The sequence below is a fragment of the Ictidomys tridecemlineatus genome, chromosome 9, assembly GCF_052094955.1.
Source record: "Ictidomys tridecemlineatus isolate mIctTri1 chromosome 9, mIctTri1.hap1, whole genome shotgun sequence".
Taxonomy (NCBI): domain Eukaryota; kingdom Metazoa; phylum Chordata; class Mammalia; order Rodentia; family Sciuridae; genus Ictidomys; species Ictidomys tridecemlineatus.
In genome coordinates, this window is record NC_135485.1 from 94,926,805 (window position 1) to 94,943,023 (window position 16,219).

At 36.6% G+C, this 16,219-nt stretch overlaps 1 protein-coding gene across 1 annotated transcript in view; it reads left to right on the plus strand.

The window, feature by feature from the left end:
* Nucleotides 1-16,219, plus strand: part of Col25a1 (collagen type XXV alpha 1 chain) — a 444,456-nt gene that overhangs the window by 283,876 nt on the left and 144,361 nt on the right. Inside the window, exons 6-7 of the mRNA XM_078021824.1 lie at nucleotides 8,000-8,026; nucleotides 8,158-8,184. Of these exons, the coding sequence (XP_077877950.1) occupies nucleotides 8,000-8,026; nucleotides 8,158-8,184 (54 nt within the window). The remainder of the gene's footprint in view (nucleotides 1-7,999; nucleotides 8,027-8,157; nucleotides 8,185-16,219) is intronic.

Below are 16,219 nucleotides of genomic sequence, written 5' to 3' on the forward strand. Positions count from 1 at the left end.
AAACATGCAGGGTGTGGTTGACATCGAAGCTTCTAGTAAGAGTTTCTGATCATCTTAGCCACCAGCCAAAATTAGGAAGATCCAGTGTACATTGGAAGTTTGAGAAGCATATCCATGTCCTGAGATTCAGATTCTCTTAAACTCACCTGACAGGTGTAAGGGATTTTTTTTTCATTCCTTCTGAATATCTCCTTGGGCTTTAAAGGACATCTTGCCTTTGTCCTTGTGTTGCGCACAACTGCATTTCACAAAATGCATACTGCTCAATAAGATACTAGAAATGAAGCAAAAAAATAAAAATCAAGTTGACCTTCAAATCATCTTAACCTTTGTAAGAAGCCTGGACAAAATTATGTTGGACTGGTATATTAGGAAACATGTTGAAATAGATTATAAATTAAACCTAAGATTTAATGATGGATGTATCTCTGAATACATTTGAATCATATCAAGTCATAAGAGTGTTGCGGATAGCTTACACCATGAGTTGTAAAATCACAGAGGCTACTATGGCCACATGGAGAGCAAGATGATACTTTCTTTCCACAAAAGGAATGTTTAGAATTCCAAGTCTTTCACCATGGAGTTCATTTTGTTTGACCTCTTAAAAATAAGTATAAAAAATTCAAAGTTAATCAAAGAAAAATTTTGCAATCTCTTAAAACATTTAGAGCAAATAATGATGCTAGGAAGAATAGACCCTTTAGTTTTGATTGGCAGGAGAAGCGATGTGACTGTATTTAATTTGTATTGTGTTAGAAAAGAAAGCCAGAGTGAGTGTCCCTGATCCCCACTGTTTTATAAGCCCTTCACTCCATAACATCAGTCTTACTTTTCAGAGTTCTTTTTTAATGTTTGGATTTTCTAAATTTTCTTCTAGTGCTAGACCCACTAATTGCTTCCTTGTGGCAGCTGCTTATGATTTAATATTGACCATGGCCACATATAGTCCCTCATTCAGGGTGCAAGCAGACATCACAAAAGACCTCTGAGTTACTGTTTCACTCCAGAAAATGTCCAGAAAATAATAGCTATAAAAATTAGTTTTCTAGTAAGTAAAGCTGTTTTTGATATTCTAAATTTTGCTTTATATCTACCCCCTTCTGCTTGGTCACTTTTAATCTTCAATGTAAAATGAAAAGTGTAAAGTCTGAAGCTATAAATCTGTTTATAGCTATAACTCCCTTCCCTGGCTTAGCAGAGTTTGACACTATAATAAACAGCTCTTCTGCAGCAACATCGAATCTGGTTCTTCTATTATTCTTTATATGTTTCTGCTTTGAACAGCAGAAAGTTTTACTGCGTTCTTTCTGTTTCGATTCAGCAAGAATTAATTGAGCACCTACTTTAAGGTAGAGGTAACTAGGTGTTTCTAGGACTTGAAGTTCAGTCTTGTTTTATGCATTAAAGTAATGTGGTGAAAACTACAATGAAGTTTTTGTTTTGTTTTCTTTGGCAATGATTCCTGAACAAAGGAGGTAAACTATATTAAACTTGCATAGTCTGTTTCCAACCATCACTCAGGACATATTCCAAGACTCCTTTGGATTTAAGGACATCAGTATGTTTACTCTCTTCATCCTTAGATCATTGTATTTTTCAAATAAAACACTAAATTTTCAGTCATTAATACTATTTGCAGTATGGTTTTCTGCACATTCAGATACCTGTTAAAAATTAGCGTCTCAAATTCAATTTCTTTATAAGTATATGGTTTGAGTGCACATCTCGTTATACCCCTGGCCAAGTCAGTAACAGATCTAAGGGGAAGGCAGAAGTCTTACAATCAGTAGAATTAGTTCTTGTATTTTAGTTATGCAAGAGAAAAATTGGATATTCCATGTTTCTTCCTCCCTGGGACACTGTGAATATTTATAAAATGATGTTTTCAAGAGTGCCTGAGCCCTTCAGAAAGAAGACCAACATCAGACCAAGGCATTGCCCTGTGTTCTCAGAGAACTGCTGGGGTGGGAGATCCTGTTTTATTACTTTTTGAAAGAATAGAAAAAATATTCTTTTAAAATATGGGAATTTTATAGTCTTTTTGGAAATGCAATAAAGATGTCCTCTTTGCAGAAATTAAGGAAGAATAGTGGCTTCAGAGTGGTGGTGGCACAGTGGCTGTAATGTATCATCTGTGCACCTCTTACTTGGTAGTGATGACAGTTCTCTATCTCTGTGTCTCTTTCTCTGTCTCTGTCTCTCTCTCCTATTTTCAATTAGACCATCCGAAGCTACCAACACTTTGGATTTGAAATACAACCCTAAACACGGATATTAAACTTGATATGATTCATTTCCCTCTGAACTGCTGCATTGGTCTAGATTGAACTGACTTAGGCCAATGCTCTTCTGTAACTTCACAGAACTGTAACTGTTCCAATGAGCAGGACCTACTCAAGCCATGTTGATCTACCAGTGGCCTCCCTGTCCAATCAGGTCGATGGTCTCATTGGTTCTGCCTCAGAAATGTCTCCCAAATCTAGAACTTGCCATGTGTCCTCACCACCATAACTTAATTCAGACCTTTACCATCTCTCTCCTGGACTAAAGTTACAACTTCCTAGGGAGCCCTAACACTCCCTGCTCTGAGTGCCACAAAGCAAAGCAGGCTTCATTTCATCTCATCTCCTCTTGTTAAATTGAAGACAGAATTGGACCAGACACCTGGGTGTAGTTGATCAGCCTTTCTCTTTTCCACTATTCCCTATCTCCAGTCCCCACTCCACTTCTGTTCTTACTGTCTCAACCTCTTTGTCTTTCTCTGATAACACGGTATCCTTCTCACCCTTAGACACACCTTCCCATCTGTCTGAGCACTCTTCCCAGGCTCCCTTAACTCTGGACAACATCACAGTAGCACCTTTCAACTCCAGCTCTCCTACCTCTTCTTCTCCATTCTCCCACAACACAGTGTTTATCCCAAACACTAAGACTTGACTTATATGTCCCTCCTCCCGATTCCTGTAGGACAGCCATAAATGCTTAGAGAATCTGACTTGCTTGTCCTCATAATTCTACAGTAATGAAAAGATTAACCAGAAAAAAATTGTTAGATTTCTAGCCCAGAAAAATAAACTTATCTACATTTCTCTGGGCTAGAAATCATAACCTCACTTCTATCCCATCAGCCCTGGCTGCCAAGAATTCCTAGGATTTGCTCCTATTCTCTTTTTTTCTAGCGTTAGCAGAACTAGCAGAATTTGTTTTCATGATTGTTATCTTAAAAATTAGTCCCTCTTTACTTTTTCCAGTTGAAAATAAGTAAAATTTAACAAATAAAAAAAAAGAAAAGAAGTAAAATGTATGGTTCTAATGAATACAAGACCATTTTGGGGGATGCTCAAACCATATGAATCTCTCTCTCTGCCAGTTGCATTTCAGTTTCTGTAATGTAGATTAAATCCAATATTTTCCTGAGTGTTATTCATTGTACTTGTTTATGCTTTTAGTTTAGTTTTCCCATTTAATTGAAATAGACAATAGAGAATGGAAAAATAGCTAAAATATTAGTTATTGGGCAAGAAATAGATTTGGGAGACTAGAATCAATATAGGCCAAGACCTACATCAACAACTTGGAACAAACAGAAAGGTACACTATAATTGCTGAATTTAAAGTCGTTTGAACAAGAGCTACTTTGAAGCTTGCCTCCAAAATTTATAAAGAGTGTGTAAGCAAACCAGTTAACTGAGTGCCACATTGTTAACGCTAACAATGCTCTAAAAGAAATGTTCCAACTACTATCAACACTAATAAATATGAATGTTACTAGTACCTTTTAGAATTTATGTAATGAGACCTAATTTATGCATAAATCTATCTAGAAAAATCATTTCAAATTTTTTATTTATTAAAGTGTGCTTTAATACATCTTTTATAGATCAAATTCCAACATTCTAGAGAAGACAAGAAAGTGGGGAATCCCAAAAGAAACCTGATATAAATCTGTGACTCACAGCCTAGTTAGTTACGATACTAATTTTGCCTTATTTCATCTTTTCATTGATCTCAACTTGGTTTTACCAATAGTTAACCATCCAGACATTGACATTGTTACCCAAACAACAAATACATCTGCTAAGTATTAGATTGATAAACTTGGTGTTGTTGGAAACAACAAAATGCCATTTACTGATACACTGTAAATCAATTAGAGTTATTAATTTGTATTGGTCTCTATCCTTCAATAAATAGTAATGAGGTTTTTTTTTAAAATTAAAGACAAAGCAAAACTGAAATCATGATCTAACTAAAGTTCATAATCAAAAAACTCTCTCTTTTTTAAAAATTTGTAATGTTTTGGCTTAGAAAACAACCACAGCTCCCAAATTTTGAAATGCTGTTTACAAAGGTGGCCCACTCTGGTCTTCAGATTAAATCCAGGTTTCAGCGAAGAAATTCAACTCAGAAAGAAAAGTGGGATTTCAGTCAGAACAGAAGAAAACACCTGCTGTTAATCCCACACACAAGTGGGGGCTGAGTGTCCCAAGCAGCCACCACAGCTGTGAGTAGAGGTTGACCTCGGCTTGGCTTCTGTCTTGAGCTGGCAGGTGTCAGGACGCCATGCTGTCTGCTCAGAAACACCCGCCCTTGAAGCAGCAGTATTTATTGCTCAGTTTTGAGTGCAAGATTTCATGTGTTCGTGAATTCAGCGTCCTTGCTCCAGGCGCTCCAGCTACAGAGCACTAGTTGATACATGAGGTTTTGGTCTTGGTCATTGGACTTTGAGAAAAGGAGTTGCTTCTGTTCCCTACTGTAAAAAATTTTTTTTTACAGAAAAGCCTGAGAACATACCTTAGAACCTCACAGAGTGCCTTTGGAAGGCTTGGCCTCTGAAATCTTATTAGCAAAAGCAGGCAGGGGAAGAGGAGAAAAACCTGGGTATAGTCTATATTAAAAGCTAACCTTAAAGTTGTTAGACTTAACTAGGAGTCATTTTTCCTGAAGGCCAGTAAATTGTGCTAAACCAGTTATTTTTTTAAGGACAGGGATAGACCACATCTTTCTAAATCAGCCTCTCCCACTATATGCTCTGTCAGTACTCAGAACATTGGTGAACTCTTTAGAAACATCCAACAGATGTATGTAAAAGTCAAAATAGAGTTCAATGACAGGCAACTTAAATCAAGACTAGAGTCTTCATTCTATTGCATAAATATGATGGTAGGAATCTCCTCACTATTCTTTTCCTTTGCTCTACCAAAAATATAATTTGACTTAAACAGAATTCATGAACATTTGTATGTGTTAAAATTACCAAGTAAATTCCTTAGTTTTACAAATAGTAGGTAGACTATAATTTTTACTTACAACGTGATTTATTGAAAATATTAATAAGGATATTAAAATTTTACTGAAAACATTAAGAAAAATAATTTTCTCTTTTAAGAAGGAATAATTTTCTCACTTCCCTTTTTTCAGTGATAAAATAATTTGCAGATAAGAGAGAAAGGTTTTTATGTTTTTTCCCCATTTTTTTTTATTGGTGCATTATGTTTGTACATAATGGTGGGATTTATTGTTACATACTCATACATGCATGCAATAATGACCAATATCAGTCCCTAGCACTGCTCCCCTCCCTCCCGCCTACCACTCTCAGGTCCCTTTCCTCTACTGATCTGAGTGAAAGGTTTTTATCAAGGTCATCGCATGGTCTAGCTTCCTGTCACCCTCCGGCTCTCCTTGTTTTCTCTCATTTAGACTCTCGAGGTCTTGGGACCAATGTCCATGGCAGTGGGGAATGTGCAGTTGGGAGGCATTTCAGAAGGCACAATGCTGAGGACAGGTACCAGATACCTGACATGACTCTGAGAATGCAGTTCTAGATCTGTGTTCAAGAGCTTTAGTATCAAAACCCCAGCATTTGAAGTCATGAAGACTGGATTAGAAGCCTGACAGACTCATAAGAGGCCTAACATAGATAAGATTTGAGTTTCATTTGGGACGTTTATGTAGGGATTATCATAATAAGTTCTGCCTTGCATTGTGGGAAAGATTAAGCAATAACAGGTGAAAGTTCTTTGTCAATGTAAAATAAACAAAATATGAGACCTGATCTGTTACTCTTAATTTCATGATAACCTCTCAGCTCTAGCTAGAGTAGTTCCTCTGTGACTGGCTCTTAGCAGAAGAAAGTATTTAGATGGAATATTGCTATGTGCCCACCTGCAGAGAAACAGCAGGGGAAATTTAAGATAGGGGTTAGTAACCTTGACTTTACTTCCTATCTGAGCTTGACCTTGTCTCCCAATCCTGCTACAAACAGCTGAGAGATTAAAGGTGATTTAGAAATGCTCCAGTTCCTTAGGTTGGGCTGAACCACAAAACATGACTTCATATTTAAGAACTAGAGAAGGCAGCATAATTAATACCTCTAGAATGAGTATTTCCCATTAGTGCTTTTGTTCAAAGGCAGAGAAAATCTCAAAGTGCCTAAAGAATAGACAGCTGCCCACTAAAGAAGAAATTTCTGAAAAGAGACATACATGTATGGTCGCCTGATTGATGACAAAGGTAACCTAGTACCTCAATGGGGAAAAGAGGCCTTTTCCTTACATGATGTTTGGTTAATTTGATATCCACTTAGAGAAAAAAGCATCCTAACTTTATCGCCTATCATTTACAAAATCAGTTCCCAATGAGTTCAAATCCAAATATGGAAGATAAAATAATGAGGCTTTTGGTTTTTAGACTACATGTAGAAGAATCTCTTCTTGGTATTGGAGTAGGCAATGATTTCTTAAGTGAAATACAAAAAAGAAAAAGACAACTATAAAGAAAAAAAGTTATACTGAATTTATTTAAAATTCATTTAAAAAACCTTTTAGAAAATATAAAAGCAGTACACAGAATGGGAAAATATGTTTGCATTAACAAAGCTGATGAATGACTCATTCAGAGTATGTAAAGAGCTCTACTATATATCCCTACCCATCTACATACAAATGCATGGCATACAATATGTAATGTGTAATGAACTATAGCAAAGCAGTAGAACAATTCAATAGAACAAGAGAAAAAGATGTGGATAGTTTATAGAAGAGGATGTAAAATGGCCAATAAATGTATAAAAAGTGGTTCAACTTACTGAACCCAGAAGAAATACAAATTTTTAAAAAACCTGAAATTATTACACCCCCATCAGGACATATAATGTGAAAAAGATAGACAACACCAAGTATTGATGATGATGTGGAACAACTGAAGCTCTCATACATTGCAGATGAGGGTGTACATTGTAGAAGCCACTTGAGAAAGCTATTTGACAGGACCTACTAAAATTAAACACGTATACTCCTATTACCAAACAGTTCCACTCCTAGCTATATACCCAACAGAAATGAATACAACTTTTCACCAAAAGACTTGTATGAGGCTGTTTGTTGTAGCACTATTTTTAATAGTCCTTCGCCTCTAACCTTCTGGAAACAAATGGGCATCAACAGGAGGATGAATGGATGAATTATGCTATATTCATACAGTGGAATATTAGAAAGCAGTAATAGCCATCTACAACTATGCACAAATTATGAATAAACTGCATACACTTTGATCAAAAACAAGCAGACACTTACTGTGTGATTTCACTTATATAAAGTTGTCAGTGGTCAGAACAGCAGTTAACAAGTGGTACAGAGTAATGACAAGGACATGTGACAACCAGAGCTTCTGACTTGCTGATAGTGTTGTTTCTTTAACTGAGATCTCCTTGCATAGGTGTGTTCAGTTTGTGAAAATCCATTCAACGTACCACATTCTGATGACGAAACATAGCTGCATGAATGTCTGCATACACACACGTATTGCCATTTTCATATTCCAATTATAATACAATTATAGTTCAGAAACCAAAATTTATTGAGAAATGTCATTGACATCTGTATCTTCATGCCCTTTGTATATATCTTCTACTGACCTGATGGATCTATTCAAGCTGCAATTGTTTTTTCTAAATTACACTTTTTTTTTCTCCTCTCTCTGTTTTTTTTTTCAGGGCCCCCCTGGTCCAAAAGGTGATAAGGTAAGAAAATTCATGACAAAAACTAATTTAGTGGAAATTCATATTGGCATGACCCTGTACTGTGTTATATTTTGACCTTTTTAAGATTTGGATTTTGGCTAAAGCTGTCATCTTATCTTCCAATTATACAGGGAGAACAGGGTGATCAGGGACCTCGGGTAAGTTGTACTTTTCCCATTCTGGGCAGAAAATTAGTTTCCTGCTCCAAACTTAATGAAAGTACCCCACTGTCATAACTGCCCTCATGCTGCATGATTTAGTAATGACTGACACAAATACCACAGTGCTTGTAAGTGGAAAAGCTTAATAATGACTAATGTATATATCTTATGCATTATCTTAACCTGATGCCCATGAATAAAACATTCTGCAATAATTAGACCACTGATTAAGGGGCAGCATCACTTCTAGCTGTCCTCAGCAGCCACCTTCCCAATGACTGTTGGGTCCTTTGGGTTTGCATGCATTGTTTTGCAACATAAAGGCCATGTGGTCTTTTTCTTAAGTTAAACTTTACGTGTTATTGCATAAATGTGCTTTATTATAGATAAAAATATTAATGTATTCTACATATTTATTCTTTATCCTGTGTTGGAATAATACTTATTTGTCTGATTTTCTGCATATTTTTAGGCAGATAAAAGGTGTAACATGATTTAGCATAGTGGGAGGAGGGGCAATCTTTTATTCTTTTCAAATATGGCCCTTTAAACCATTATAACCAATGGTGAATGCTTTGTTGTTACCTTGGTAGTGCCAAGTCCTCTGCTTCACATCTGTGCCTTATTATCCAAATGTTCAGACATACTGTTCCAATGATGTAGTGGCTCTGTTCAGACATACCTTTCAATTTTCTCATGTCACTATGCACAACAGCAAGTAATTGGTTGAAGAGAGTAATTTTTTTTTCCAGTGGAAAGCACATTTGAAACTTTCAGGTTGAAAACAGAAACTATGTAGTCTTTCTGTAAAGTGTACTGTGTTTAGTTAATTATTGGATTCATTTATACTGCATAGAGCTTTCAGGGGTCCATTGGTTTGTTTATTTGCAAAAACTGCAGTTGATGCAAACCTGAAAGTTTTTTGTCTTCTTATCTCCTTGTGTTTCTTGAACAAGATAGAGGCCACGTTCTGATTTACTTTTCTTTTTATCCTTCATTCTTCATATAGAAATAATGATTACGCCTTGGAGAGTTTTCAGGGTACTTATTCTAGCCAGTGATCTTAATGGTCAAGAGAGTAAACATCATGCTTATCTACTGCATAGAAGGGAATGGAATAAATCTCCCATCACTTGAACTGATTAGACATTAGCCACTTGCTCTGTAGGTGATGATCATTTCACAAGGCGTGTCTCCACGTATTGATTATCATTTCTTTCTACACCCAATGCCAAAATCACTCAACTTGCCTTTCCAGGTAAGAGGGAAACTGTTTCCATTCTGAGAACTCTTCTCTGGCAAAGGAAGTGAAGGGGTGGTTCGCAGCTTAGCTGTCATCAGTCTGCATGCAGTTCTCGTTTTCAAAAAGGTGTGTTGGCTTTCATCGTGACCAAGAGTGATGATTGATTATAAAGCTAGGCCAAATTTTCAGGATGAAACTTGAAACCTTCTGAAATTCACCTGGTTTCATGTTGCATTACAAACTAAGACTTGGACTCGGTTCCCTGAAAGTTTGTTCAAAGTTCATGAACTACTTTGACAAACCCAGACTGCCTTTCATACAGATTTCAGCCAGTTTTCACACCGACTGGGGCCAAGTTTCACACGATTGATTCAGGGCCCATTTAGCATTTCGGGTGAAAAAGTGGCAAAAAATCATCCTATTTTCTCCAGGATTTTACTTTGTATTGAAGGAATTTGGATTTAATTCATAATGCAGGATGAATCTTCATAGGCAATATCCTAAATGTCCTGGAAGGCATATGTGAAAGAGAATGAGAACCCACTGAATTTACTCATCTTTCCCCAGATTCCTAATTTAGAAACAAAGCAGGTCACATTCAGTGCTCTTAGAATTTTATAAACATTCCTTTCTAGTAAGATAATATTTAAGGTAGTGTTAGCTTACTTATCGGGAAATTTATCATGTAAAGATAGTAATGTGAAGATTTCATATTTCCAGAGAAACAAGAGTAAGTTAGAACTGGAGAATCTTCAATTTCAATGAAAATTAATTATCCTATCAATCATTAAGGCACACTGTTGCAATTAGTGTTAACTGGAGACTCTTTTTTATTTTAATGCAGTCTTTGTGTTTGAATACCCCATCCATTTTCATCCTATCACAGATTTTGAGTTCTACTTTTTGTTTCGAAGGATTTATTTCTTTAACTTAGCAATATGACCCTCCAAACTCCAGCTTTTCAGGTTTTTGTTAAGTGACTTTTGGTATTAGATCCCTTACTATTTTCTTAAATTTATATAAGGGGTTTTTTTTAATATATTTCTCTTTGGCTCTTCAAATGCCAAACAGGGATATATTAAGCCATAATGTGTGATCCAAACCAGAAAAACTCAAAGGTATGATAGAAACGAAGAATGAGAAACTATTTGGAAGTAGATACCTATTAAGGCATATATGTGTTGAACGCTATATTTCAATTTACTGTGCATAATATCATGGAGACTGTGAGTCCCATTTTTTCTTTCCTCTTCTATAACCACCAAATCCAACCTGCTATTATCTCATACCCTTGATTACAGCAGAAGTCTTCCAATTAATCTTCCTGCTTCCACTCTTGACCCTATATAATCCGTTTTCTCCACAGCCGCCAGAGAGATCATTTTACATTGTAAATTAGATCGTGTTACTCCCTTTTTAAAACCTTAGAATGAAATCCAAGCCACTGTGCTTGGCCTCCACAGACCTTCAAGGTCAGCCCTTGCCACCTCTACAACCTCATGTCACACTAGCCTTCCCTGTCCCTCCCCCACCTGCCCACCATCCTCCATCCACTTGCCCTCCCTGTGTTCTCCAGGCACATCATAGTCAGACCCAACTCAGCAACTTCCCACTTGCTCTTCAGTCTTCTTGCAATTGGTTCTTCTTATCATTTGAGGTTTCATCTCAAATATCACCTCCTTGGGGAGAACTTCTCTCACTGCCCAATCTGAATCTGAGATGATCCTATTTTGTTTATTTATTCCCTTACTTGTTGTCTATAAAATTTGCCCCTCCATCCCGAGAACATAAACTACAGAAGAAGGACCTTATCACTCTTGTTCGCACTGTCTTCACGTAGAAAAAAGACTTCATTAATATTTATTGAACATATGTATAAAATATTATTAAATCATTTCTGCCCTCAAGAAGCTGCTAATCTCAGGCAGTAAAACTATGTGATTATGTTGTGTGCCTTAAGTAGCTATTCCAAGAGATGCTAGAAAAGTGGAAAATTTTCCATATTAAGTTATTATGCTGCGGAAGAGAAGACACTTGAGCTAAGACTTGATAAATGGGTTATCTTTAGAGGACAAAATGAAGAACAAGACATGACACATTCTAGGAGGAGGAAGTAGTTTAAACAAAATTATAGAGGTAGAAGATCGAAGGATCCATTTAAAGATCAAGAACATTCTATTTTCTAAGAAAATAGGTTAAATATTGAAAAATTGTAATCAGGCTGATTAAATAAAGTGATATTATAGGGGTATTTGAATATCTGGTTAAGCAGGCAGTACGGAACCACTGAAGATATTTTAGTACATCATTTGATGTGTATTACCATTGGGTTTTATTACCAAATATTCTTTATAAAAATATAATTGTGGTGGTATCTACTGTAAAATGAAATTGGGAAAGATTGAAAGTAGGGTGACCAAATAGACCAGGAAACTATATCAGTCATCCAGGACAAGGTCTGAAGAATCCAGGCTAGAAGAATACTGTCTGGTTTTCAGCATGGAGGTCACTTGGAGGGATAAGCTGGTTCATCATGGAACATCAAGCATTCCTGGAGACAAGGGGGCATGCTGAGCTGAAAACTTAGTATCAAAGTGAGAAGTTCAGCAATGGGGAGGGGCCAAGTTGGACAAGCAAGCAAGAGATTCCGAATGGGTCACCAAAATATGGAAGAAAACTCCACTCTCCCCACAGGAGCGAGGGTTTGAGTTTATTTTTTCTCACATAATAACAAATATGGAGATGACAACTGGTGATGTTAGTTATATAATTCACGATGTTACTGTGAAAGTCTCTGTGAATCTCTTTGCCTTTCTCTCACATTTGCAGGAGGAAGGCTGCTTCAAGTCCACTCATCATATCTGTGTCTATATTAGCAGGGTGGATAAAAGCAAGCAAGCAGAAATTCCCCCATGAATTTCATAGCAGACTTCAGCTTATGTCTCATTGGTCACACTGTCACAAAGTTATCCCAAAATGGAAGGGACAAGGAGAATGAGATTTGAAAAGGAAAGCCAGATCATCTCACTGATACAGTTTTCCATAAGTGCCAAGCTAAGGCCTAGACACACAAATAAGGAAAATCCAGGGATGGCATTTGTAGAAGAAACTTGACAAGAGAGAGATCTTAAAGCAAAAGGCGGGAGATGGGTTCATTCTCTATTAGATTTTCACCCAGAACCAGTGACCCTGGGTGAAGGTTAAATATTTTTTTTAAAAAGTAATCTCAGGGAGAAAAATTGAAAGATTCCATTTTAAAATGTGAAAATTCATACTGGAACTTGGAGCTAACTGGATGGAGTAGCTGAAGTTAAAAAAAAGAAGATAAAGATAGGTTTGAAGTTTCCAGCTTTCTTACTTCATAAAATCAATCAGAAGAAAATCCAGAGGACAAATGATATGTTGGTTGAATTTTTAGTTATATTTAATTTGTGATCTCAGTGAGATAGTTCACTGTGATATTATAGCCAAGAGAAACATGATACTGGGTTTCTGAGGTGGCGCTATCACTGGAGATGACAGTTACAGAACTGAGCTGTCCCTGAGTGAGAAGTGAAAGGCTAGGGTCAGAAAAATGGTGGGAGGAAGAGTGAGAGGAGGAAGTACTCTGCCTAGGATGGATCCCTTGGAAATATCCATATTTGGGGAGTAGGACTAGGACAGGTTGTCAGCAAAGACAGGAAACATTCAGAGGTAGAACCAGGACAGTGCAGAGTGTGAATACCGAAGGAAGAACTAGTTTAAAGACACGTGGCCAACAGAAGAGTCTTTATAATTTTTTAAAATTATTATAGATAGGGGTAAATCTATAGCCCCAGGAATGAGGTCCATAAAAAGCTTCTGGGTTGGTGTTTGGAGTCCTGGGATATGCTTTGTTAAGTACTGAGAGTAGAGAAGTCAGATGACATGAAGTTAAAAGGTAAATGGGAGGCAAGTTGACCATCTTTGAACACAGTTGATGGCATATGATTTAATGCAGAAGAAAGTAGGCTAAGGCTTTGGGCATCAGCTTTCTATCAGTCTCCTCTGAGCCAGTTTCAAGCTTACAGTTGTAGGTACAGCATAGCAATCATAAATATCAATTGGTTTTATTCAAGACTATAAAATTGCAGTATTAGATTTCTGCAGATGAATGAATTATGGCATTAGAATTGCACTTCCCTGCTCAGTTCCTAGGGAGATGTCATTACAGATTTTTCCATTAAACTTTGATTCGTTTTTTTTTTCTTTTTTGCACACATCACACTTCTGCAGGTAGGTTTTAGCCTGGAGGATGAAGATGGTGCTTTATCTGTGCCATCATCACCAGCCCAGGCTTGATTTTCGTCATCTCATCCTCACAGCTTTGCAACGTCAAGTTTAGAAGACTATGATGTGGTCCTCTAGTGACTTGTAGGGGCTGAATGACCTGCTGTCAGGAGTTGTAGGGGATTCCTATACTGAATGGAAGGTGAGCCTAGTAAAGAATACCTTATCTAATAATTGTAATTTCTTATTACTTAGTCTTACCGCTTGGTGACTACCTTTGTTGACAAGTTTTAGACTTCATCTCTAGGCCTTCAACAGTTCAGTAAGATGGGATAACAGGAGAAAATTAGAAAGTGTAGATGCTGTGAGTGAAATGACTGCCTCCATGGGTTGGAGTCAGGCTGGACAGGGATCAAATTCTAACTTTACTACTCCCTGTCATTATGGTTATGATAAGGATTAATAAAATGATGTGTGAAAAATCTATAATGGGCTCTTGCCAAATCTTGACTGATTATTCTTCCAGGATGTCACGTGAGGAATCTGGGATGAAGTAACTTGCCCAATTTGACACAGTTTGTAAGTGGTAGCAATGGAATTCAAATCCAGTTCTGTTACCCTCTAGTTTTTACTATTTCTGGTGGACCAGACTGCTTCCCTGTCAATAAGATAGTCATCAACGTCAATGTGGAGTAACAGAGGTTATAGAAGTATCTATGGAGGATGGGAGATGTAGCACAGGGGCAGAGCAGTTCCCAGGCAAGTGCAAGGCCCTTTTTTTTTTGGATTGAATTCAATCCTCAGTACTGAAAAAAAAATAAAATAAAAAGCATGTATGGATAAAATAAAAATAGTGATGATATGTAATTTTTCTTCTTAAATGATGTTAATAACTGAACTGTATGAAAGATATAGCTTACTTCAACACCCCTATGAAATAGTTATTTTTAGATTCCCATTTTATAAATGAGGAAACCTAGACTTAGAAAACTTAACTATTTTGTCCAAGATAACTGAAGTGAGTGGCCAAACCAGAATTTGAACCTAAGTACTTACAAGAGCACATTTTATATACACTTCTCTCACTTATCCTCAAAAGAAATTCTGTGAGTTAGTGGAACAAATATGAATATGAATTTTTTTTTCTGATGAGGATTGGCATCAAGCAGGGACATGACTTATTCAAGACAATGCTGGGATCCAAAATGAAATTTCAAAGTCTGCTCTTTCCACAATGCCAGACTGCCTTCTGATGGTGGCCAGGTCCCTTTCTGACTTTGAGATTCCATGCTTCTGTGAGTTACATTGAAAAAGTCGGAGAATACTACACAAATATGTAGCTTTTATTTATTTGCAATTATGATATGCACTGTCCATAAAACCCATGGAGTGCCAGCCCTCCAAAGAGTAATGAATGAATATCACATAGTAATCTTCTAGAACCTCTCTAGGTAGAACAAAGGTAAGCAGGGCAACATTGACTCTTATCCAAGAATGCAAGATCATCCAATTACATTCTTATAATACAGTTTTTACTTCTCAACTCAATGGCACTGTTGGAAAATTATATACCAAGATCCTGGTTATACTTGCAATTAGTATTTTGTTTTTCTCCAGGAAAATCTGATGAATGAAGTCTGTTTTCTACTGTTCTTAAAGCTATTTGTATGTTCTATGGGCTATTTTGTTGATTCTGCTTTTCTTCTGAGCTTCTCTGCAAAAAATCAAATTACATTTTCCAATCAATAACAGGACCTCATTATCAAGTATAAAACACTGAAGACTCTTCAGGCTTTTCTCATTTTCATCTGCATCCACTACTGCTACCATTATCTCTCTTCATTAAGTGAAATTTTTGTTTGCTCAGTTCATAAAGGTATCTGCCCTCATCATGAACCACAGCCCTGGGAATCACAGTTCTACCCAAACTTTGATGATAATGGCTCATATTTCTTTTGTCTGTTTTAGTGACTTGAAAACATAGCCTTAACAATAAGCAAAACTGTTTTAATATTTAATACTATCTTTTAAAATTGGGAAATGGTCCTGTAAATGTGGCAAATTTATTCATCAAACTGAGGCAATAAAATTAACAAACACTGTAAGTTATCTTTTCACTGTATATTAGTTTCCTAATCATTTGGTTATCATTACATTGCCAAATAACCCAGAGCCCTGATAAATAAGAGATTTAGTGGTTATTGGTCTTAAATTATCAGCCAACAGCTGGTTTTAAATGAGTCCTAAGCTCTCACAGTTTCAATAAGCCACCCAGGAGCTCTGCTTAGCTATTTTCATAAAATTCCATTCTCTTCTTAGTACATTCAAAGTAAATTTTCATAACAGCTGGGACTATGCAAAGCTGATAGCATCTTTTAAAACATCTTCAGCAAGACAGATTAAGTTCCAGAAAAGGAAAGCATTTAGAAGTTTATTTTATTATCTTAACCTTTGTTGACTTAAATGATTAAACAGATTTTTTGGCCCTGCTAAAACATTTAGGCCTGGATATTAATTTGATGTTCTTATTTATTTAACCCT